Source organism: Rhinatrema bivittatum, chromosome 6 (genome assembly GCF_901001135.1).
Source record: "Rhinatrema bivittatum chromosome 6, aRhiBiv1.1, whole genome shotgun sequence".
In the NCBI taxonomy this organism is placed as follows: Eukaryota; Metazoa; Chordata; class Amphibia; order Gymnophiona; family Rhinatrematidae; genus Rhinatrema; species Rhinatrema bivittatum.
In genome coordinates, this window is record NC_042620.1 from 123,392,156 (window position 1) to 123,415,290 (window position 23,135).

Here is a 23,135-nt window from a genome sequence, read left to right on the forward strand (position 1 = left end):
TTTTGCCATCTTTGTACCATGCTATTTCTTGTACATTTAAAATGGTGCTTTCAGCTGCACAAATCAATTTTACTTTATCTTCACAAGCTTCCACTTTCAATGGGTGAGTTATCTTAGGAGGAGCAGCAGCTGATAATTCAATTCTTTCACCTGCAGTTGTGTCATCTCCTGCTGTAGATTTAGCTTTTGGGTGACTGCTAACAAGTTCTGGAGATTTTACTCTTCCAGATGATTTTGATGGCTCTGGAGATTTCACACGAGGCTCAGGAGACTTTACTCTAGGTGGTGATACAACTGTTTTTTCCATAATCCTTGCCCGTTTAATTGTCAAAGTAAAATGTGCTTCCTGTTTGCCATCAGGGTTCTCTACCAAAACTGTATAGCTTCCTTCGTCTGAAGGTTCAACAGAAGAAATCTCAAAGGAAGATTTGAATTTTGTTGTTGTAACTTGATAGCGCTTAGATGAAACAATAGCTTGACCTGCCCGTGACCAAGTTACTGTTGGTGCTGGATCACCATCAATGTCACAAGCAAATCTTGCAGACTCACCTTCTGACACAGTGAGAGATTGTGGTTTTGTTAAAATTTTGGCTGGTGTTGTGGTCTTAAATCTCTTGTGTACAAGCTTTTCTTCTACTGCCTTTGCTTCTGCAGTAATAGCTTTCTTTTCTTCAGTGATATATGAGACAGATTCTCTTGTCTCTGTCATCTTTGATTTGACTTCTTTTATTTCAGAACTAGCCTCAATTGCAGATGCTTTCTTAAATGAGGAAATGGCATAATCCTCTGTTTTTGTAATGTCAGGTAAAACATATCTTGGTATGTCTTCATCTTTTCGTCGCGATGTGTAGGCAGAATACTCTCCTCTTGCAACATCTAATGTTGCATAATCAGAGGCTTCTCCTTTGTAGTTAGTGCACAAAACACGATAAGTTCCACTGTCTTCAGGCTGGCAATCAAGAATTTCCAAGGTCAAAACACCGCTCATGTTAGTAAAGTGAATTTTTCCACTTTCTTGAATTTCAATGCCATTATGATACCATTTAATTTCAGGTGTTGGTTTTGACTGAACATTTAGAATAAATCTGGTATTTTGCCCAAAAGGCACACGGTGAGATCGCATTCTTAAAGTTACACGTGGAGAATGATCCAAACTAAAAGGCTGCTGACTCAAAACTTCATATTTTCTTTCTGATGTTTTCTGAGTTTTCAGTGCTGCCTTCATTGACTCATATCTGGAAAAGATGTCAAACCTAGCAGTCCTTTCAAATCTAGAGAGTGATCTTTCACTAGAAACAGGGCTAGGTGAGCGTGGACGGGTTCTTTCAGGTGTAGGGGATCTTCTCTCTGTTTCTTGTTCTACATGAGGTCGTGAATGGGGCCTAATTAACTCAGATACAGGTCGCATTAATTCTATGTAGGTTGGAGAAAGAGATCGTCTTCTGCCTAACAATCTAGAAACTGGGGAAGATGTTTTACGGACATGTTTAACTACTTCTTCAGCTTCTTTAAATTCTTCAACTTCTGATGTTATTTCAGTTACTTCTCTTTCTCTTCTTGTTCTCACTCTTGTCTTTTCTTCTTGTGCCATAAGCTCAAGTTCTCTTTTATATTCAGAAAGTCTTTGAGTTGTGGTAAATGGCCGAAGCAGTTCTTCATCTTCCCTTTCTTCCATTATTCTTTGTCTTTGTTTTGGTGGTTTATATACAGCCCTATCATGGCGTTGGCGAAGTTCTGAAAAGCTTGTTGCAGATTCAGACTTAGTTGGGATATGATAGCGTCTGTATTTCAGTTCTCTTTCACTCTCCTCTTCTCTGGTTACATGAGTCCCTGGTGAAGAGTAGCGAAGAGCAGACAGCTCAAACCGTGGAGGACTTCTGCTTGGAGGAGAAGCAGAAAAACCTAATTCAAGCTCTTCTTCAAGATGCATTCTTTCTTCTTCAACTCTTCTCATAGCCAGGTAATCATCAACAGGAAGGAGCAAACCATCATCTGAAATATCACTAAGTGAGCGCCTTCTTGGTCTGTAATAAAGTTCATAGTCCGGAGATGGTGAACGACGGCGAGCTGGCCTCACAATTTCAAGATCATCCTGAGAGAGTTTTGGTATGCGCCATTTAGGTTTGTACTGGTCAGAAATACGTGGCAGTGGCATTACATAGAACTGCTCCCATCTGGAGAGACGAATACGTTTTGGTCTTTTCTGAACAATTCGCTCAAGTGGCCCTGGCATTTCATATTGATCTCGTAACCTCCTATACCACTTCATCTCTGACATAGGTACAAACTGCTTAATGTGTTGATCTTCTTCAAGTGCAGTCACAGTATGTACACGAGGCTCTGGAATTTCATAAGGCATACGAAGTCGCTTTTCTTCCTTCCTCTTTGCTCCTCAATTTCAAATTCACCTTTTACAGTCTTTGTGCTTACTGCAGGCTTATAGAGGATAGCAGCTTCTCGTAGAGCTTGCTGAGCAACTGCTGTCAGTGAAACAGGTTCAACCCTAGCAAGAATTTCTGCCATTCTAAGTGTCTTGTCAATTTGTTTCTGCACATGCACATGGCGCTCTTCTTCACTTTTGTACTCATGCTTGACATATTTCAAGCGTTCTACTTTCAGATAAGCTTGGCAGCTTGTAGAACCAGCACTGTTTGTAGCTGTAACTCTATAATAACCTGAATCTTCTGGCAAGGTATCTCTGATATACAAAGCATAGTAATCAAGACCCTCATGAACAACTTCAATGGTAGGACCAAATGACAGAGGTTGACCATCTTTCTCCCATTTTAAAGTTGGAGTTGGTGTGCCAGAGACCCTTATTTCAAACCGGACACTCTGTCCTTCATGACAGTCAGCATTGGCTAGTAGTCTTTTGAACATTGGTCTTAATGTAATGTCTTCCACAGCTCGGTGTGGAGCTACAGTTAGCTTAGCTTTGCAGCTGTCTTCACCATATTTGTTCCGTGCCACAACTGTGTATTCAGCTTCATCTTCTGAAGTTAAATTATTGATGATAAGCTGATAGAGTCCCTTGTCAGATATAAATGTGTATTTCTTGTCATCATCACCTGGTTTGATTTTCTGACCTGATTTCAGCCATGTTACTCGAGGTTCTGGATGAACTGTTATAGTCACCCCAAACCTAATCTTTTCACCAATGTAGGCAGAACGGTTATATAATGGCAGAGTAAATTCTGGGGGTCTCTCTAGGAGTCTCATAGCATCCACTCTGCGTTTTACTTTCTTTACAGTCCTGCATCTATAATAGTCATGTACTTCTCTTACACCTTTAACAAACAGTTCAGCATAAGAGCTGTCTTCACCATAATCATTAACCACTTTGCACCTGTAAATACCATCATCTGATTTAGTAATGTCTTTGATGTAGATAGTTGCTAAACCTTCATGGAAGCTGATTTCATACTTCTCATTGTGTTCTAACTGCCGAATACCAAAGTACCAAGTTACCTGTGTAGACTGATCATAGTTGTCAATTTTACACACATATTTGACATGTCCTCCTTCTTCTGCAACAGCGTGCATTATCTGTCCAGTAACTGGACCAATTTCAATTGGTGCAACCTTAACCTTAGCTACAGTAACCCCTTTCTGAGATCTAATTGCACCGCCACATGATATGCGAGCTACTGACAAAACAAAATTCCATTCTTTCTTTATTAAGGTCTGATAATAGCGACGGTGTTTTAATGTTTTAATAACTTTTGTGCTCATACTTTCTATCTTCTGTTTTAGCCATGGGTGTTGAAGGGCTTCAGCAGCAGTCATTCGAGCCTTTCTTTCTTTTACTAACAATCGATCAACAAAATCCATTGCTTCAATGCTTATATCTCTGAATGCTTCATCATCAAAATTATATTCTGCACTGATAATATTATCAATAATCTGTTGATTTGTTTCAGCCATGAAAGGATTAAGACCACTTAAAAGTATGTACACGAGAATACCAAGTGACCACATGTCAGTGGCTGTACTGACCATGTCATGCTGATGCACTTCAGGTGCATAGTACTCAGGAGCAGTATACTGAATTCTAAAGTTATCCCCAGGCTTCAGTTGTCTAGCCTGACCAAATTCAATAAGTTTAATGACAGAACTTCTTCTTGTGTAGTAAATAATGTTTTCTGGTCTGATATCAAAGTGTCCAATGCTATGAGTATGTAAGAATTCAAGTGCTTCACAGATCTGATGTATGTAATTTATAATTTCTCTTTCACTAAGTTCAAATGCAGGTGTATTAATTCGCTCAAAGATGTCAATTCCAGATATAAACTCAAAAATCATAACTAATTCTTCCAGGCTTTCAAAAGATTCCTGGAGATATAAAATATTTCTGTGGCGTGCAATATTAAGGATAGAAATTTCTTTCTTTACCAGGACCTGATCAGCACCTTTGACTTTCACAAACTTAGCTAGATAAGCTTTCTTTGAAACATTTTCAACACAGCGATGAACAATTCCAAATTGTCCACGACCAAGTTCTTCAGCAATCATGAATTTTTCATGGAGCACTTTAGTAGAAGAGTGAGATGCTTTTACTTTGCTGATTTCTGTGGTCTCACAAACTTCATCATCGTAATTCAACATTCTTGTCTTATCTTCTTTTGTAACAATTGGTTCTGTAGGGTCAGATGGCTGACTCTGCCCAAACTTATTTTCTGCTATCACACGGAACTGGTAGCTTGTCTTACCAAATAGGTTAATTACAGTGTAGCGTGTCTCACGAGACTGAGCAACACGAATCCATCTTTCTGATGTAGTGGGACATTTCTCAATAATATAATTAGTGACTTTGCTTCCACCATCAGTAGCTGGAGGATTCCAAGTTAAGTTAACAGAATCTCTTGAAATATCACTGACTTTTAGTCCTCTTGGTTTGTCAGGGACATCAGCCACTTCTAGTTCAACTGTCTTTTGATCAATGCCAAATCTATTCTTGGCACAAACAACGTAGAAACCTGCATCTTTTCTATCCACTCCATTAGAGAAAACTAGAGATGTGAATGATCTTGTTACAATAACTTGATATTGCCCATTATTATCAATAAGATCTTGCCCCTTCTGCCATGTAATAACTGGAGTTGGCTTGCCACTGAAAGGAATTTTGATGCTGACCACTTCCCCTCGGAGTGCATGAACAGCTCCCATTCCTTCAAGATGTTTGGGCAAGTGAATCTTGGCAGGAACTGTATATGAAAACAGAAAATAATATCATTCTTAGTAATAATAAGAGTCTGACAACTAATCATTTTTAATATTTGCAAAGCAATATAAGGAAGAAATTACCTTCAACATCCAAAGAGGCAGTAGCAGACACAGCTCCTCCTTGGTTTGTGGCTCTAATTTGGTAGACTGTGGCATCATCTTCCGTTACATTTGTAATGACCAATTGGTAATATCCACCTTTAAATTCTTGTATCTTGACTTTTTCACCATCTGGCAAAATCTCTTTTCCTTGCCGGAACCATTTAACAACAGGTTTGGGATACCCAGTGACCTTGCAAACAAAGGTTGCATTGCCCTTATATTTCACATTTAAATTTCTCAATTCTTCCTTAAATTGTGGTGCACAAATTGCTATATCTGATTTTGGAATGATAGGTTCAGATGTTTCACTCCATTCACTTTCACCACCAAGATTTTCACATTTTACACGGAATTCATATTCAAGGCCTTCAATTAGACCTTGTACCGAGAACACAGTTTCATGGATTTCTTCTGTTGTAACAGCAATCCATTTATTCTGTTTCTTTTCACGTCTCTCAAGGTAGTAATTTCTGATCTTTGCACCTCCATCACTGGCAGGTGGTTTCCAGGACACCACACATGAATCCTTTGTAACAGCACTTACTATCGGCTGTCCTGGAGTGCCTGGTTTTTCTGAAATGAAATGAAAGTATTTAAAATGAGACAATATTATGTATAGTTAAAAACTGTACAGAGACATATAGTTAGTATAATACATACCAAATGGACTCTTGATGATAACAAGAGATGGAATCTCCAGTGCTTCGCTGATACCGTATAAATTCTGAGCAGAAACACGGAAATAATAGCCTGCATTTTCTGTCAAATTAATAATTCTGCAAGTTGTTCCTGAAATGGCTGAGGATACCAATTGCCACTGTTCACCTTCCTTAGCTTCTCGTTTCTCTACAATATAGTTTGTTATCATGGCACCTCCATCATCTTCTGGTACTTTCCAGCTGATTACTACGGAGTTTTTCAACAAAGCTTCAACAATAATGGGTCCTGTTGGCGTATCTGGTTTGTCTATAAAATTAAATATACAATATTTTAGAATTAAAATAAATGTTTTAGAGAATATTAGTGTAGAAAAAATACTGAAAATTTGTAAAAGTTACCTTGTATTTCCACATTGAGCACAGTGTCTACAGTGCCAAAAATGTTACTGAGCTGCACTTTGTATTTCCCAGCATGTGTTTTATGTTGTACATTCTTAATAACCAGATGTGTATAATTTTCTGTGGTCTCAATTGTAATATTTTCAGAAGTTTTCAGAAGTTTCTTGTCATGGAACCAAGTAATAGCAGGCACTGGACGACCAATGTACACAACATGGAGACGAAGGGTAGAGCCCACACCTGCAAAATATTTTTCTTTCAATGGGAAGCCAGGATGGAATTGTGGAGTAGCTTCTAAGAGCAGTTTGCCACTAGTTTCAATTTCTCCAGCATCATTGACTGCTACACAAGTATAAAGGCCTTCATCTTCTTGTTCTTCTGTTAGTATGGTCAGGGAATGATTACGACCATCAGAGGACATTTTGTATTTCCGACTCTGTGTTAGTTCCTTGCCAAAGCGGTACCATTTAATGTCAGGAAGAGGTCGTCCAATAATCTGGCATGTCAGCTTTCCAGGTTCACCCAGCTTAGTAGTAACATCCTTTATTTCTTGTCTTAAGCCTGGTGCTTCTCCAGCTGTAAGAAAAATTTAAAAAAATGTTCTATGTTTATTATTAAAGCATATCTTTAATTTGCATATTAATCCTTGACTATATCAGTTTAATAGCTTTTCTTGTCTTTATGCCAATTATTTGTTAATATTCTTTCTTTATTTTTTCTTGTACCTCCACCACTAGCCTGCTACATAACCTTCGCATTACTATGCCTGTTGGTGCTCCAATCACAGACAAGTACCAATCAAGAGGTAGATATCTATTCATGTCTTCTGGTGCCAAGGTGGCAGATGTTTCTCTAGCTTAAAATTCTTCTCTTGACCAGCCACTAGGATGCGTTGCATATCAGTGCTGCCTGCTTTTCCTCATCATTGAGTGGATCACCTCTACAATGCTTCTAGCTCTGACTGTGCCGAGAAGCAAGAGAATTGAATTCATTCCTGTCTGCTGGTTTTCTCTGTGGTAGCACAGAGCACTGACTACTGGGTCAATGGGTTGGTCCCCTGGCAGTTAATCCCATTAAAAAGTGACTTTACTATTTGTTATAGTGCAGAAATGAACTTTAATGCTACCTTTAACACAATTGACCATAATTTTACTTTTAACCTGTGAGAACATAAGATAAAAGGAAGCAAATCATCATAGTTTGCACTAGTATTAAATATTTATTATACAACACATGCTATAGTAACAAAACAAAAAAACTTACAAGTCAGTTTAGTCTTTACTGTCATAGCAGTTCTACGAGGTCTGCTGATTCCAGTTTCATTTTCAGCAAAAACTCTGAATTCATACTCTGCTGCCTCCAGTAAACCTCCCATTGTAAACTGTCTGTCCTTAAGACGCTCTTTATTGCACTTCTTCCATGCACTGTCTCCAGACTGACGGTATTCAATCCAATATCCAAGGATCTCTTTGCCACCATCACTTTCAGGGCGTTCCCACTGTATAGAAATACTATCCTTGGAGACAGAGGTGATCTCAATTTCTCCAGGCTGGCTTGGTTTATCTATAATATTTATAAAGATTAGTCATCAGATAATTGCTAATGATATCAAATATTTTCAAACTTGTTTAGAGTGCTTACAAAACTTAAGCTTATCTTCCATAGAAGCTTTGCTAAACTTTTATTTAAAATTTAGTACCACAAGTAAAATCTATGTTATGTATCTTACCAAAGGGATCTTTGCAGACAACTAGTTCAGAGGCTGGGCTTGCTTCACCGAGACCAATGTCATTTTGTGCAATGATACGGAACTGATATTCAGCATCTGGAACAAGTCCTGTCACAGTATACATTGTAGTTGTGATCTGAGTCTTGTTTTGTCTAACCCATTTGTCAGTGGTTGTTTCTTTGCGTTCAATGTAATAGCCAGTGATGCGAGATCCACCATCATCTCTAGGCCTGGACCATGATAAACTGACAGTACTCTTTGTAACATCAATTATTTCTGGTGGGTTAGATGGAGGTTCTGGAGGATCTGTATAAATAACATATGACAAATATTATATTTTCATGCGTAATTTTTAAAAGACAGCATTTGACAAGAGAAATATAACTTTTATTTTAAAATAATGAAAATATATACATACTCAAAGGTGTTTTTGGTATAACAGGTTCTTCTGATTTCAGAGGCCTACTAATACCAAACTGGTTTTCACTAGAAACACGGAAATGGTATTCAATATTTTCTTTTAGGCCTTTAACTACCAAGGACGTTCCCTTCACTCTGGAATCTACAGTATACCAAGCAGTTTTTGGTACTTCTCGTCTTTCAACAATGTAGCCAAATATGTCAGAGCCACCATCATCTGCAGGTGTTCTCCAGCTTACTCTTACAGAACGAGCTTGAATGTCATCATACTCTAAAGGTCCTTCTGGAGTATCTGGGCATCCAATTACTTTAACCTTGATATAAACAACCTTCTTGCCACACTTGTTTTCAAGCATCAGATCATATGTTCCAGAATCTTCTCTAGTTGCTTCCTTGATCACAAGTTCAGTATGTGTATCAGAAGTGGCAACCATTGCTCTCTTGCTAATGTCACAACCTTCTTTTGTCCATTTGCAAATTGGAATGGGTTTGCCCTTAATTGGTATTGGAATCCTAATAACTCCACCTTGTCTTACGATCAGGCCTTCCTGATATCTTTCATCTAGCTCATAATCAGGATATTCTATAAACAAAAAAGAAAACATATTTATCTTAGATTTTAAAAAAAATGTCCCCAATCAGTGAAAAATGACAAAAAGGCGGGTAGCACATTACAGACTAACCCAGGGATCCTCCAACTATGGCCCACAGATCAGATCCAGCTCGCTGGATCCTTTTTTTGGCCTGCCTTACTTTTTCCTTCCCATGACCAACAGAAGAGAAACTAGACAGATCTGTGCCCCTTTACAGAGCTGCTGGTAGCGACACCAGACCTCTCTAGTAGAAGAGCAAATCGGTCCCATGCCCCTGCACAAAGCTGCTGGAGGGAAGGGCAGGCCCTGCTGGTGGAAGAGAAATCAGCCAGACCTGTGCCCCAGCACACAACCGCTGGCAGGGAAGCCAGGGTGAGTGAAAGAGGGAAGGGAGGAGAGAGGTGGGTCAAAGTGAAAGGAAAGGAAATGAGAGGAAGGGATGAGAAAGAAGGAAATGAATGAGAGGGAAAGGAGAAGATTAGAGTTAAGGAGAGCAGAGGGAAGGGAGGAGAGAGATGGGAGAGGTGAGAAAGTAGGAAGGAGAGTCAGGCAAGAGAAAGGAGGGGAGGAGATAAGACTAACAGGCAAGAAGAAGGAGAGAGGGAACTGAGTGAGAGGGAAGGGAAGGGTGAGGAAAAGGTGCAGAATGAATGAGAGAAGATGGGAAGGGGGAAGGAGCCACATGTACACACACCCTATGCCTCGGGGGTGGGGGAGGCAGGACTGTTAATTTCTGAGAAATATTATTATTGACATAATAACATAGTAATGATGGAAGAAAGAACCAAATGTCCCTCCAGTCTTCCAAGCAAGCTTCTAGTAGTATCTGCTGCGCCGTGCAGGTTACCCCATGCTTAAGGGTAGTAACAAAAAGCATCAAGGCTTATCAGTTAAGGGTGGTAATCCCCATGCCTTCTATTAAGGGTAGTAATGTCCGCACTGAGCAGGTCACCCCCATGCACTGTTTTTTTCATTTCCATCCTCTAGCCTTTAGGGATCCACAGTATTTATCCCATGCCCCTTTAAATTATTTGATTGTGAAGAAATATTTCCTGATATTGGTTCTGAGTTGTTTCCCCCCCCCTGTAGTTTCATTATGTGACCCCTAGTTCTTCTGTTTCCAACAGAAAAGGTTTTGAAAATTGTACATCATTAAACCTTTCAGGTATCTGAAGGTCAGTATCATAGCTCCCTGCATCTCCTCTCTTCTAGGGCATACATATTTAGATCCTTTAGCCTCTCCTCATGTCTTGCGATGGAGACCCCACATCACTTTGGTCATTCTTCTCTGGACCACCCACCTCCATCCTGCCTCTATCCTTTCTGAGATAGTCTTCAGAACTGAAGACAGTATTCCAGATGAGGCCTCAAAGGACCTGTACAAGGGCATTATTATCTCTTTACTGGTTATTCCTTTCTCTATTCCACCCAGCATTCTTCTGGCTTTAGCTATTTGCCTTGTCACATAGCTTTGCCACTTTCAGATCACCAAAGCCCCTCTCTCGAAATGCTTTCTATCTGCTATATCTAAGGGAACCCTGCCTCTTCCATTTCCTAGCATTTCAAATCATCGGAAGGGCCAGACATGATCCCATCCTCCCCCCCTGACCCTCGGTGATCTGACATGCTCTATGTGGCCTTTCCCTTGAAAAGTTTGGGGGCTCCCTGGATTTATTGAGATATAACCTTTTGAGGACAAGTATCCACTTCATTAAATATTTGTTTCCTTCTCCATTTTATAATCCCTGTGAATGGAGCTCTTGTCCTCGAAAACACATGCCTCAGGGAATTGGTGGGTCTATAAGGTGCCACCGGCCTCTGTGTTTTTTGCTGTCACAGACTAACACAACTTTGGAAACTTCCTTCTACTGAAAAACTATAATATATATCTTACCAAGCATTTCTGTTACTTTAACTGTCCCTGGTACATCAGACGGTTCCCCAGGTCCACCAGCATTGCATGCTAAGACACGGAATCTATATTCAGCACCTTGTGGTAGATGTGTAAGAGTGTATTCACAAATCTTAGTTGGAGTGGTATTACATTTAGTCCATTCATACTGATCAACTTTTTGCATTTCAATCAAATAACCAGTGACTTTAGATCCTCCTTCTTCTTCTGGTGGACTCCAGGCCAGTGAAACAGAAGTTCTTGTAGTATCTGTAACCCTTGGATTCTGAGGCTTGCCTGGAGGAGCTGAAATAAACACCAGGATGAAATATTAAATGTATTTTAAATTTGTTTTAATTTTTTTAACATGTTAAAAGTTTAAATCATAGAGGACAATAAAATCTACATTATAAAGTACCTGGATTATCTATACAATTCTTAGCTTATAAGAAAATAAGTTTTGCCATACTGGGTCAGACCAAAAGTCCATTAAGCCTAGTATCCTGTTTCCAACTGTGGCAAATCCAAGACACAAGTATCTGGCAGGATCCCATAAGATTGATAGATTCCAAGCTGCTTATCCCAGGAATAAGCAGTAGATTTCCCCAAGTCCACCCTTAATATTGGTTTATGGACTTTTCTTTCAGGAATTTGTCCAAACCTTTTTAAAACCCACCTACACTAACCGCTTTTACCACATCCTCTGGCAATGAACTCCAGACTTTAATTATATATTGAGTAAAAAATATTTTTCCTATTTGTCTTAAATGTATTACCTGGTAACTTCATTGAATGTCCCCTAGTCTTTGTACTTTCTGAGAGTAAACAATTGATTCGAGTTTACCGGTTCCATTCATTATTTTATAGACCTCTATCATATCTCCCTCAGCTGTCTCTCTCCAAACTGAACAACCCTAGCCTCTTTAGCTTTTCCTCATAAGGGATTTGTTCCATCCTCTTTATCATTTTGTTCATCCTTCTCTGTACGTTTTCTAATTCCACCATATCTTTTTTGAGATGCAGTGATCAAAACTGCATACAATACTCAAGGTGCAGTTGTATCATGGAGAGATACAGGGGCATTGTGATTTTCACTATTTTATTCTCCATTCCCTTCCTAATTATTCCTAATATATTATTTGTTTTCTTGGCTGAGCCACACATTGAGCAGTGGATTTCAACATATTATTTGAGTACTGACTCCCATTGTGGCACTTTGCACTGTGTAGCTATAATTTGGGTTTCTCTTCCCTACATGCATCACTTGTTCACTTTAAATGTCATCTGTCATTTGGATGGCGAGTCTCCTAGTCTCAGAAGGTCCTCTTATAATTTCTCATAATCCTCTTGTGATTTAACAACTTTGAATAATTTTGTATCATCAGCAAATTTGATCACCTCACTCGTTGTTCCCATCTCTAGGTCACTAAGTAACACAGTTACTGAATTATAACATTTATGTCCATCACTAAAGCTAGGATGACTCACTTTGCTTTGCAGTTGTACCCACCAGATATGCAAGAATCACAAGTCAGTTTATAATTATTCAAAAATTCAGGGAGACTTGACATATATAGTACTAGCCAACCATCTGTCTAAAAACAAAATATAATAAAAAAAAAAAGAAACTGAAAAAGTTATCTGTTTTATCTCTGTATGTATTTAAATTACTCAATTATATTTTTTGAGATTTAATCTCTAAAAAGTGTATATGTAAAATTTGTATCAGAGAGAACTACATCAATTAATATTTATGTACAGAATACAATCAAAGTCATTTACCAATTGGATCCATGGCAACTGCAGGTTTAGAAGGACGACTTGGTTTACCATCACCTCTTGCATTTATGGCTGTGACACGATGCTCATATTCTAGACCTTCAACAAGTCCAGTGGAGCGATAACGGGTCATAGTCACTGGTACTTTGTTTGCACGAACCCATCTCTCTGCTCTAACTTCTTTGCGTTCCACAATATAACCAATGATCTGTGAACCACCATCATCTTCTGGTGGATGCCAAGTAAGTGTCATGCCATCACGAGACATATCAAACACCTGTAGAGTATCCGGAGGACCTGGGATATCTGTAACAAATATTGGAGTAGATCATTAGAAATGACAATGGAAACTAGAAGTGTATTTGCACTTGAAGGCCTAGTACTTTTGAAAATTTAATCTAACATGAACTGTACATATGTTTGTGAAAAAGTTTCCCACAGACATATATATATTGCATTTTTACAGTACTGCACTAATGATGTAAAAAATCATAAGCAACAATAATTTTAATACTTATTTTACATGATTTAATAAGGATGATGCATTATCTGACTCATACTTCATATTGTCTATTTAATATGTCTTATACTCTTTCTGGTATATTTTAAATATGTTTCTTGTAGAATATTATTTTTCTGTCCTCAGTAGTGATCCACATATCGAAATCACTGGAAATATCCCTTGAATTTTGTGATCCACAATCTAAGAACTGCTGATCTGAAGTCAACTGTGGTTTTTTTTTTTTTTGTAAAATGCTCCATCCTTTCCTGTTAACTATATAATTTGCAAGGGAATTTCAATACTACTTTTTGTCTAGTATTTAGTTATTGACAGGGTTTATAAAAATCAGATTTAAAAGCTTATTTATAACATATATATAAGATATTGAAACAGTTTAAAACAAAATGTGATATTCTGGCCTGTGTATTTCAAATTTATTGAGAGATTTTTTTAAAGTGAAACATTCAGTTCATTTGTTTATTAATTAGTAGATAGTTAAAAAAAATTAGAAACAAACAGGTCACTAGTATGAGGTGCTGTGGATTCAAAGGATAAGAATAGTATAAATCAGTGGTATTCCCTCATAGATTTGCTTACACAGTATCTCAATTGTATGCAAATCTATTTCATGTATGTTCATGAGGAATATCTCATGGCCTGTTTGTGGCCCTTGAGAGCTGGGAGTGAATACTACTTGTATTAAATAGTTCAGTAACACAGAACAATATGTATTTGGAAAAAAGCAGAATACCAAATGTTTGGAAATATATAAATAATTGTTCCACATTTATATATGTCTGTGTGAGAAACTGAGAAAAAAAAACTCACTGATGAGACTCCTGCATTCTACAATCTCAGACTGTAAGTATGATCCAATTCCAAAGCGATTTGTAGCAGCTACACGGAACACATATTCAGAGCCTTCAATAAGTCTTGTGTATTTAAATGTTGTTCTAGTTACTGATTCAGACACTGGAAGCCATCCAGGACGATGAGCATCTCGTTGTTCTGCCACATAACCACTAATTGTAGCCCCACCATCCATCTCAGGTGGTTCCCAGGAAATTGTTACAGAAGTGGCATCAATTTCATCAATTCTGATGGGCCCAGTAGGTGGTCCAGGTTTATCTATATGAAAATATAAATGAATTAGATGAAACAATGACTTATGCAAACTTTTCTGTTGATGATAGGAATGTCCTAGTAATGAAACCTTACCAAGAATAATAACTTTTATTGTTTCAGTAGCTGTTCCAGATGTATTCTTAAGTTCAAGCATATATTCACCAGTATCATGTATTGTAGTTTCACGCACACTTAATTTGGTTAGTTTAGTAGTGGTTTCAATCTTGATGCGTTCAGTTTCTCTCAATTTAGAACCAGCAAAGAACCAAGAAACAGCTGGAGGTGGTCGGCCACTAATTGGAATAGTCAACTCTATGGGTTTGCCAGCTGGTACGTGTACGGTCTTTTGGGGTATTCCAGCTAGATCAATTGAAGGTACCCCTGTATAAAGAAACAAATACACATCATATTTGTATAATTACAACCAAGATAAACCATATTTCCCAAGCACATCTCTATCTGCACTGGTTACCAGTCGAGCTGTGTGTTCAATATAAAGCCTTGATCTTGCCCCATAGGCTTCTTGATGAGAATCTTATTCCATGGTTTAATGGTATTTTACACATCCAGTTTGTATTCTCCGGTCCATGAATACAATTTTTTTTTAGAGATTCCATCTATAAGGTTCGTGTGTCTTTGTGCAGCTTGAGACCAAGCTTTTTCAGTAGCTGGCCCAACTATCTGCAACACTTTGCCCGAGCAATTGCGAATGTTGACATGTATAAAACCCTTTAAGAAGGCTTTAAAGATATCTCTTTACTCAAGCTCTTTAGCCAATTTGTTTCCAGTGACTATCTAGTAACTCTAAATTAAATGCAGGACTTTATATTAATGCAATTATGCCTGTCTTAATTTTACTGTTGTAATAATTATGTTATTTTTTGTTTTGTTTATGTTTACACGTACCTTTGCGATCTTGTACAGTCACAGCTGTGACAATCTCTCTTGGTTCTGACACCCCCTTCAGATTTTGTGCTCTGACTCTAAACAAGTACTGTTCACCTTCATTGAGTGAGATGATAGTGTGATCAAAGACAGTGGGTTTTAGTGTTGCAACTTTCATCCATTTTTCTGTGCCAGCTTTGCAGGCTTCAATAACATAGCCAGTAAGCCTGCTGCCACCATCATGCAGAGGTTTCTCCCAGGCAAGTGATACGGTTGATTTGGTAGTATCTACCACGTCCAGCTTCTGTGGTACCATGGGAACCTCTGACACCAAAACTGCATCAGATGTTTCACAAGGTTCACCAATACCATAAATATTTTCTGGCAGTACTCTAAAGTAATACATAGTCCCTTCTATAAGTCCACTTATTCTGTAAAGGGTCTTGCTACACTTGGTAGTTACTGTTTTAAATGCTCTCATAGCAGCTTCACGCCTCTCAATTATATAGTTGTTGACTGGAGCTCCACCATCAATAACAGGAACATCCCAGGTAATTGTCACTGAATCTTTAGTCACCTCCTTTACATTCACAGAGGCAGATGGACCAGGTGTATCTGAAAAAAAGATTACCTTTATTTTTTCTAGATCTTATAAGAAAACAAAAATAAATTAAGAAAATTTCAGAATTTTACATACCAAATACTTTGACAAGTATAGATGCTGATTTTTTGCCAGACTGATTTTCAGCTTCTATTGTATACCTGCCAGCATCATACCGATTAACCTTATCAACCACAAGCAATGTGTAGCTGTCTGTTGTGTCAATAATACCACGACTTGCAAGATCAACTCCATGTTTGTTCCATGTGATTACTGGAGTAGGTCTTCCTGAGACAGACACCATGAGGCGTAATGAACCACCAGCTCTAACTGTAACAGTTTTCTTTAGATCATCAGCAAGCTCAAGATCTGGTATTTCTAAAAAAAAAAAAAAAAAAAAAGAATTCATAAAATATATATATATATATATATATATATATTGCTTGAAAGTAAATATTGATACAAAATTCAGAATGCTCTCATTACCTAGTCTTTCCACAGATTCAATTGCAGCAGATGATTCACTATATTCACTCAAGCCATTGACATTAACAGCAGCAACTCTGAAGTAGTATTTCTGGCCAGTTTTTAGGGCTGTTAAAGTATATTCAGGGTTTCTAAGAGTAGCACTAGTGTGTGGCCTATACCACTGTTCAGTGCCTTCTTCTTTCGTTTCAAGGACATAGCCTGTGATGTCAGTACCACCATCATACATTGGTTTGGTCCACGCTAAGCTAATACTGTGCTTGGTCGTATCCACAACTCTTGGAGCAGAAGGTGCAGCAGGAGTATCTTAAAAAAATGGAAAAAAAAAGAAAGCATGACCCACCTATCCATATTTGTACAGGCTTGATATACATCTTTAGAAATTGTTTATGATATTTTACTATTTTAAAAATATATTGAAATATATGTTGTATTACATATCATTATAATGCCTATTCCCACCTCCTCTTCTAGCTGTAGCATTATGGTGGCAGTGTTTTGGGAGTCATAGGTTAACTCCAAACTGCCCAGTAAATGCCACTGATGAACAATGCCAGATTCATGCTTCTGTTCTGTGAATGTTATCTCTGCAGCATTCTTATACCCAGTCAGCATGAGAAGAAAAGGAGCTTCAGAATCAGAACATAATATCTGGCAACATTAAGAGTGTTTTTAATGATTGGTATCCAGTCTTGTTTTCAAATTTGTAATGTATATAATGGCAGTACTCAGTGCTACCACAGAGCATGATTATTATTTTTACTTTAGCATTTATATGACTCTAAACCAGGGCACTATATAACAAATTTCGACAGGCAGAAGACCTTGTCTAAAAGTTATTCAGTCTAAATGGATAGCTGAGGACATGGTAGATAAAGTGACATACTTAAGGACACAAGGAATGTCAGTAGGAGAAACAGGATTTGAACCTTGGTTCTTAGGCCATTACTCTAACTAGTAAGCTACCTCTTCTCAGAAAAATCTGAATTTTTCTGATTCTTAACTTGTCAAGCGATATTAAGAAAACTCACATGATGGCTCTTTGCAGAGGATATACTGAGAAGAATCACTAGGTTCACTGTTGCCAGCAGCATTTACTGCACTAACACGGAACTGGTATTCACTTCCTTCTAGCAAACCAGTAATTTTCAGTCTTGTGTCATATACAGTAAAATCTTTGTTGACTCGTGTCCAACGCACACTCTTCTTTTCACGTTTGTCTACAAGATAGGTTCTAATTTCGCTACCGCCATCTGATTCTGGTTTAAGCCACTCAACGATAACATGTTCCTTGCCCACAATTACTGCCTCTGGTTGACCAGGTGGTGATGGAATGGCTGTTAAAAGGCAAAAAATAAATTATCAGTATAAAATGACAAAAAAACTTTCCAAATTCGGAATCACAATTGAAGGAAACTGAACACTTACTGAAATAGTTTCTTGCAACGATAGGCTCTGATTCAATTCCAACACCGGCTCCATATTTGTTCACAGCTCTGACACGGAATATATATTCATTATTCTTAATGAGTCTTGTGACAACACAAGACAGTGTTTGACATTCAGCATCCACAATAGCCCAGTTCAGCCTGCTAGTCTCACGTCGCTCTACAAAATAATGAGTGATTGCTGCACCTCCGTCTTCCAGAGGAATATTCCATGCTAAAGTGCACTTTTCCTCTGTTACTCTGCTGACAGTAATTTTACCTTCACATGGCCCAGGTGAATCTGAAAAAGAGTGATTACATTTAACAAAATTGTTAACTTTTGTGTTAGCACTGAGAAATATGAGAAATGGAAATCACATGGTGAGGAACACTTACCAAGTACTTTGACAAAGACAGATACTGTTTTTACTCCACTAGCATTTTTAACTGTTAAAGTATATTTTCCAGTGTCGCTTCTGTCACAGTATTTGACAATGGCAATGGCACGCTTGTTTGTATATTGCAAAGAAATCTTTTCACAAAGCTCTAATTCTTTGTCTCCCTTGGACCAGAAGACCTTTGGTTCTGGCTTGCCACCAATTGCTGCATCAAGAACAAGATCAGATCCAGCTCTAATGGTTACAACATCTCCTTGTAACCTATAGTCAAGCTCAGCTTTTGGTGGTGCTGTAAAACAAATGGAACAGAAATAAAAACATAGTTTTAGTGCTGAACAGATACAGAGGATAGAAAATTTTTTTCTTGAACCTCATATTAAGTATACGTACAATATTCATCTTTACAAGTGACTGGACCTGTAGATTCTGATGGAGCACTAATTACGCCAATGGCATTCTTAGCCAGTACACGGAATTCATAGATTTCTTCTTCACTTAGAGCTGTCACAGTAAAGTAAGTCTCCGAAACTATGGTGTAGTTGCATTTCAGCCAACGTCCATCTCCAGTCTCATTGTATGGCTTGCGTTCTATGATATATCCAATAACTTTGCTGCCGCCATCATAAAGTGGTACAGACCAACTCAATGATACTGTAGATCTGCTGACATCTGTCACCTCTGGTCTTCCTGGAGGGTCTGTAAATGAAAAACATAGAAATAAAATGCTAGTTCTATTTTCTTTTAAGAAATAATAAAAGCTTTTAAAAATATACCACATTTTTTTTTCCAGGATTTTGTGTACAAAATATGACATGCTCACAAATTTGGCATATGTCTTACATTCTCATAAAGACTATTGATTGTCTTGTTAGGTTCTCAGAACTAAACATAACCAAAGAACTTCAGTAAGCAGAAGAATAAATTGTTAGAGTAATTATATAGCTTATTACAAACTCTCAAGAAATAATTTTGCAACACAAGGCATATACGTAGAAGTTAGTAGTAGCAGTGCTGTTGGAAATACAAATGAATATGATGCGGATAAAATTAATTGAGGAATTTGAAATAACTTGGAATTGGTGTCTGCTCTTTTATAACAGGGACAGACACAACATTTTTGGCCTCCTACTTCATGTAACCCCCTCCTAGAAATTCACGCATACTCGTAACTCACAGCACTCTTTGATATGCATAATATGGCTTAATATGGCTGCAGCTTTACTAGATGACCTGACAAGGGACTCTAACTGGGCACTTGAGCTGGGTCTATGCTCCCTTCCTCCTCCTGGAAGGAGATGCCATCTGAAGGAGATGACAGCTGCCTTCACAGAAGCCATCCAAAGTTCATCCCTATCAGCAAGGCCTTCTGCAATAGCTGCATCAGCAGCAATGCCAAGGCCTGCTGCAATTTGCAAGGTCTTGAGTGAAGCATCTTCTCAGGCCATACGAGGCAGGCTGTTGCATTCCAGCAAGACTGCTGATCCTCATCTGTGGGCTTTGGCTGCACCAGGTATGAATCTGGACACTTTCACCAGGCTCTGTTTACACTCAAACCATTCCAAGAGGAAAACTGGTTCTTACCTGCTAATTTTCGTTCCTGTTATACCACAGATAAGTCCAGACTAGTGGGTTGTGCATTCCTACCACCAGATGGAGTCAGAGAACAAAATCTTTGGGCACTGCTACATAACTGAGAGTGCCACCTGCAGTCCCTCAGTATTGGCCTGTACCCAAGCCCAAACAACTAAGCTTACTATAGGACGAAGGAGGTTGGAACCCAAAACACACAGCCAACCCCACGCCCGTAACAGAGAAAACAATAAATCACTAGACCACCTCAGAACCTGCTCCTTCAAGAGCATCTGCTATAGAACAAAATTATTTCTTCATGAAAATATCACTTCTCAAGGTAGTCTTTCGGAATTTGAAATGGGGGTGGGCCTCTGGACTGATCTGTGGTATTACAGGAATGAAAATTAGCAGGTAAGAACCAATTTTCCTTTCCTGAACATACCCAGATCAGTCCAGACCAGTGGGATATACCCAAGCCACACTACACTGGGCAGGAACCCGAAATACCCGCTTGCAGAACACCCTCACCAAAGGATGATTCATCGTGCGCCCTAACATCCATGCGATAATGCTTGGTGGAAGTGTGAAGGGAGGACCAAACCGCCGGTCTGCAGATTTCCTGTGGCAACAGAGCTGACACTCAGACCAGGAGGTAGCCTGGGCCCAAGTGGAATGAGCTCTCAGACCCAAGGGCACCTGAAGATTTAGAGGATAGGACTGATAAAGTGGAGCAGGCAGTAGCAAATTTGAACCCTGTGGTTAAAAAATCTGCAGGCCACTAGCATATCTTCCATTAAAGATAATATGGTACTATATAGTAGAATTGAATTGTTAGAGAAGGAAGTGAGGTCACTTAACCTTCGTTTATTACATTTTCCAATTTCTAGGTTAATGTCTGACATTGAATTGTTTAAGAAATATGTAGCTGAAATACTTTCTTATGAGGTGGAGAAAATCCCCAATATTTCCAAAATGTATTATCTGCCTAAAAGAATAACGTTGCAAGCCCGTGAGGGTGGTATTGACCTTTTAGAAAGTCCAGGGGTCTCAACTTTTTTAGAGGACTTGCTGGACAATATAGCATCTAGAGCTACAATGCTTGTTACTTTATCATTAAAAAGGATAAAGACCTGTTCTTTGCTAAATATTTCCAAAATAAAAATTTTGATTTTTGTGGTCAAAAGATACAGGTCTTTCCTGATGTTTCCCATGCAACTCAAGCAAGGCGAAAACCTTTTTTTTTTTTTTTTTATCTTTGAAGCAAGTAGTTCTAGATATGGGAGCTACCTTTTTCTTGAAATTTCCATGTAAGTGTCAAATCATGTATCAAACTAATAAATTTGTTTTTCATAATCCGTCACACTTGGAAAGTTTTCTTAGGGATAAGTCTCAGAATATTTAGTTAAGGTTTAAGGATAGGGTTGTATAATGTATTAATGACACATGCTTTGAACTGTACACCTCAACCTCCCCTAGATGTGGGCTAGATGTCCAGATGTTTTGTTTAGAAATAAACATAATGTCTGAATGAATGACTTTTTGATTTGTTATCTGGGTTACCTGATTGTATCATTTATTTGTAAATGTTATAATTGAATAAACATTAAATTATAGAAAAAAAATGAAGGTTTCCTATCCTCCGGAAGTCGGTTGCCTTTGGACTCCCCCAGTAATTTTACCAATTGGTCCAGATCCTCCCCGAAGAGAAGCTTGCCCTTAAAGGGGAGGTTACAGAGTTGAGACTTGGAAGACAAATCTGCAGACCAATTCCGCAACCAGATGAGTCTACGAGCCAAGACAACGGACACCATACTACGCGCCGAGGTCCAAACAAAGTCATACAATGCATCTGCGACATAGGCAACACCTGCCTCCAATCGTGCGGTGGCACTCGGAGCTACGGACACCTCCTGGACCCAACAAAGGCAGGCTCTCTGCATGAGGCTGGCACAAATCGCCGCCCTGAGACTCAGCGCAGAGACCACAAAAACTCGCTTAAGGTGTATCTCCAGCTTGCGGTCCTGTATGTCCTTCAGCGCAGCAGCTCTGGCCACAGGAATGGTGGTCATCTTAGTCACGGCAGACACTACCGCATCCATCTTCGGTACCTTCAGAAGATCCAATACATCTTGCGACAGGGGGTAAAGTTTCGTCATGGCTCTACCTAATTTCAAACCAGAATCTGGTGAGTCCCACTCCTGGGTCACCAGCTTGCAGACCTTTTTAGGCAATGGGAAGGAAGTCGTCGGTCCCCGAATCCCATCCATGTTTGGGTTAACTCCTTTGCTGTCAGACTCTTCCTGCGAAACCTTGATCCCCAGGACCTTCAAGATCTGGGGAATGAGAGGCCGGAGCTCCTCCCACTTAAATACGCTGGGATCATCACCCTCTAAGGGTGGGAAGTCATCTGGGTCCGGGTCGTCCTGGTTCCCATCACCCATATCATGGGTGAGTCCCGGATCCTGATCTATTCCGGAGCCCGAGGGATCCCCAAGTGGGACTGGCAACCTATCCTCGACTTGGGCCCCCTGTCGAGTCCCTGAAGGTTGTTGGAGGTCCGCGTGCCTCGTGGATATCCGCTTAGGTGGAGGCTCCGCCAAAACATCTGGCCGTGCTGTTCTCTTCAGGATCGCTTGTTTCCTAGCCAGGATCGCCTGGTGCAGCAGCAGCACAAACGCAGGACAGAACTCCCCCGAGTCTGCACCCACCTCAGCCCAGGGTCATCCCCAAAGGTGGAAATCTGCTCCATCGGGGATAGAATGGGAGGGGCGTCCTCCTCCCGCAACACCCGCCGCAAGCCAACATCCCCCGCTGAGGAGGACCATGGCCCGGAGGAATGGAGCCCTTGTCTGCCTGATGTATGCCCCGAGGAAGTTCCCTCCTGCCCTGTGGAACAGGCAGAACAGAGGGAACTAGCATCTAGGGCATGCCCTGGCATGCCGCATGCACGACAGGCCCCCATTTTGGGTCGGGGTGCCATAATCCAGACCGAGCAGCCATGTGGTTGTCAGTAAAAAAGAAAAAAATCAAGTCGGGAAACCTTTGCACGGTTGCAGGAGCTAAAAATAGCAAACTCCCTGCAGGCGAGAAAACTGCTCTGAGGAGAGCTGCCGGCGCGAAAAAACACGGCCTATCACTCGCGTGAAGACCTTCCCTCCCCCCCTCGCCGACCTACCCGGAGCCCTGGGCCATCATCGAGACCCGTGGGGTCGAGATCCCCACTCTGACTGGCCTGCCGATGAAATGGCACGGCCTGTCCCGTACCCAGACCAGACTCCACCTACCTTGAAGAGGATCTGTTCAGTTTCTTATTTTTTTTTAAACCTTTTTTTTTTTTCAAGAAA

General features: G+C 39.6%; 1 protein-coding gene across 1 annotated transcript in view; it reads right to left on the minus strand.

Moving 5' to 3' along the window:
• The window catches only part of TTN (titin), a 509,207-nt gene that overhangs the window by 7,155 nt on the left and 478,917 nt on the right, over positions 1-23,135 (minus strand). Inside the window, 19 exon segments of the mRNA XM_029605898.1 lie at positions 1-2,391; positions 2,394-5,204; positions 5,305-5,898; positions 5,986-6,291; positions 6,384-6,959; positions 7,647-7,946; positions 8,113-8,418; positions 8,531-9,115; positions 11,020-11,322; positions 12,799-13,101; positions 14,126-14,425; positions 14,516-14,803; positions 15,329-15,922; positions 16,005-16,286; positions 16,395-16,700; positions 17,426-17,731; positions 17,823-18,122; positions 18,218-18,508; positions 18,610-18,915. Of these exon segments, the coding sequence (XP_029461758.1) occupies positions 1-2,391; positions 2,394-5,204; positions 5,305-5,898; positions 5,986-6,291; positions 6,384-6,959; positions 7,647-7,946; positions 8,113-8,418; positions 8,531-9,115; positions 11,020-11,322; positions 12,799-13,101; positions 14,126-14,425; positions 14,516-14,803; positions 15,329-15,922; positions 16,005-16,286; positions 16,395-16,700; positions 17,426-17,731; positions 17,823-18,122; positions 18,218-18,508; positions 18,610-18,915 (11,448 nt within the window).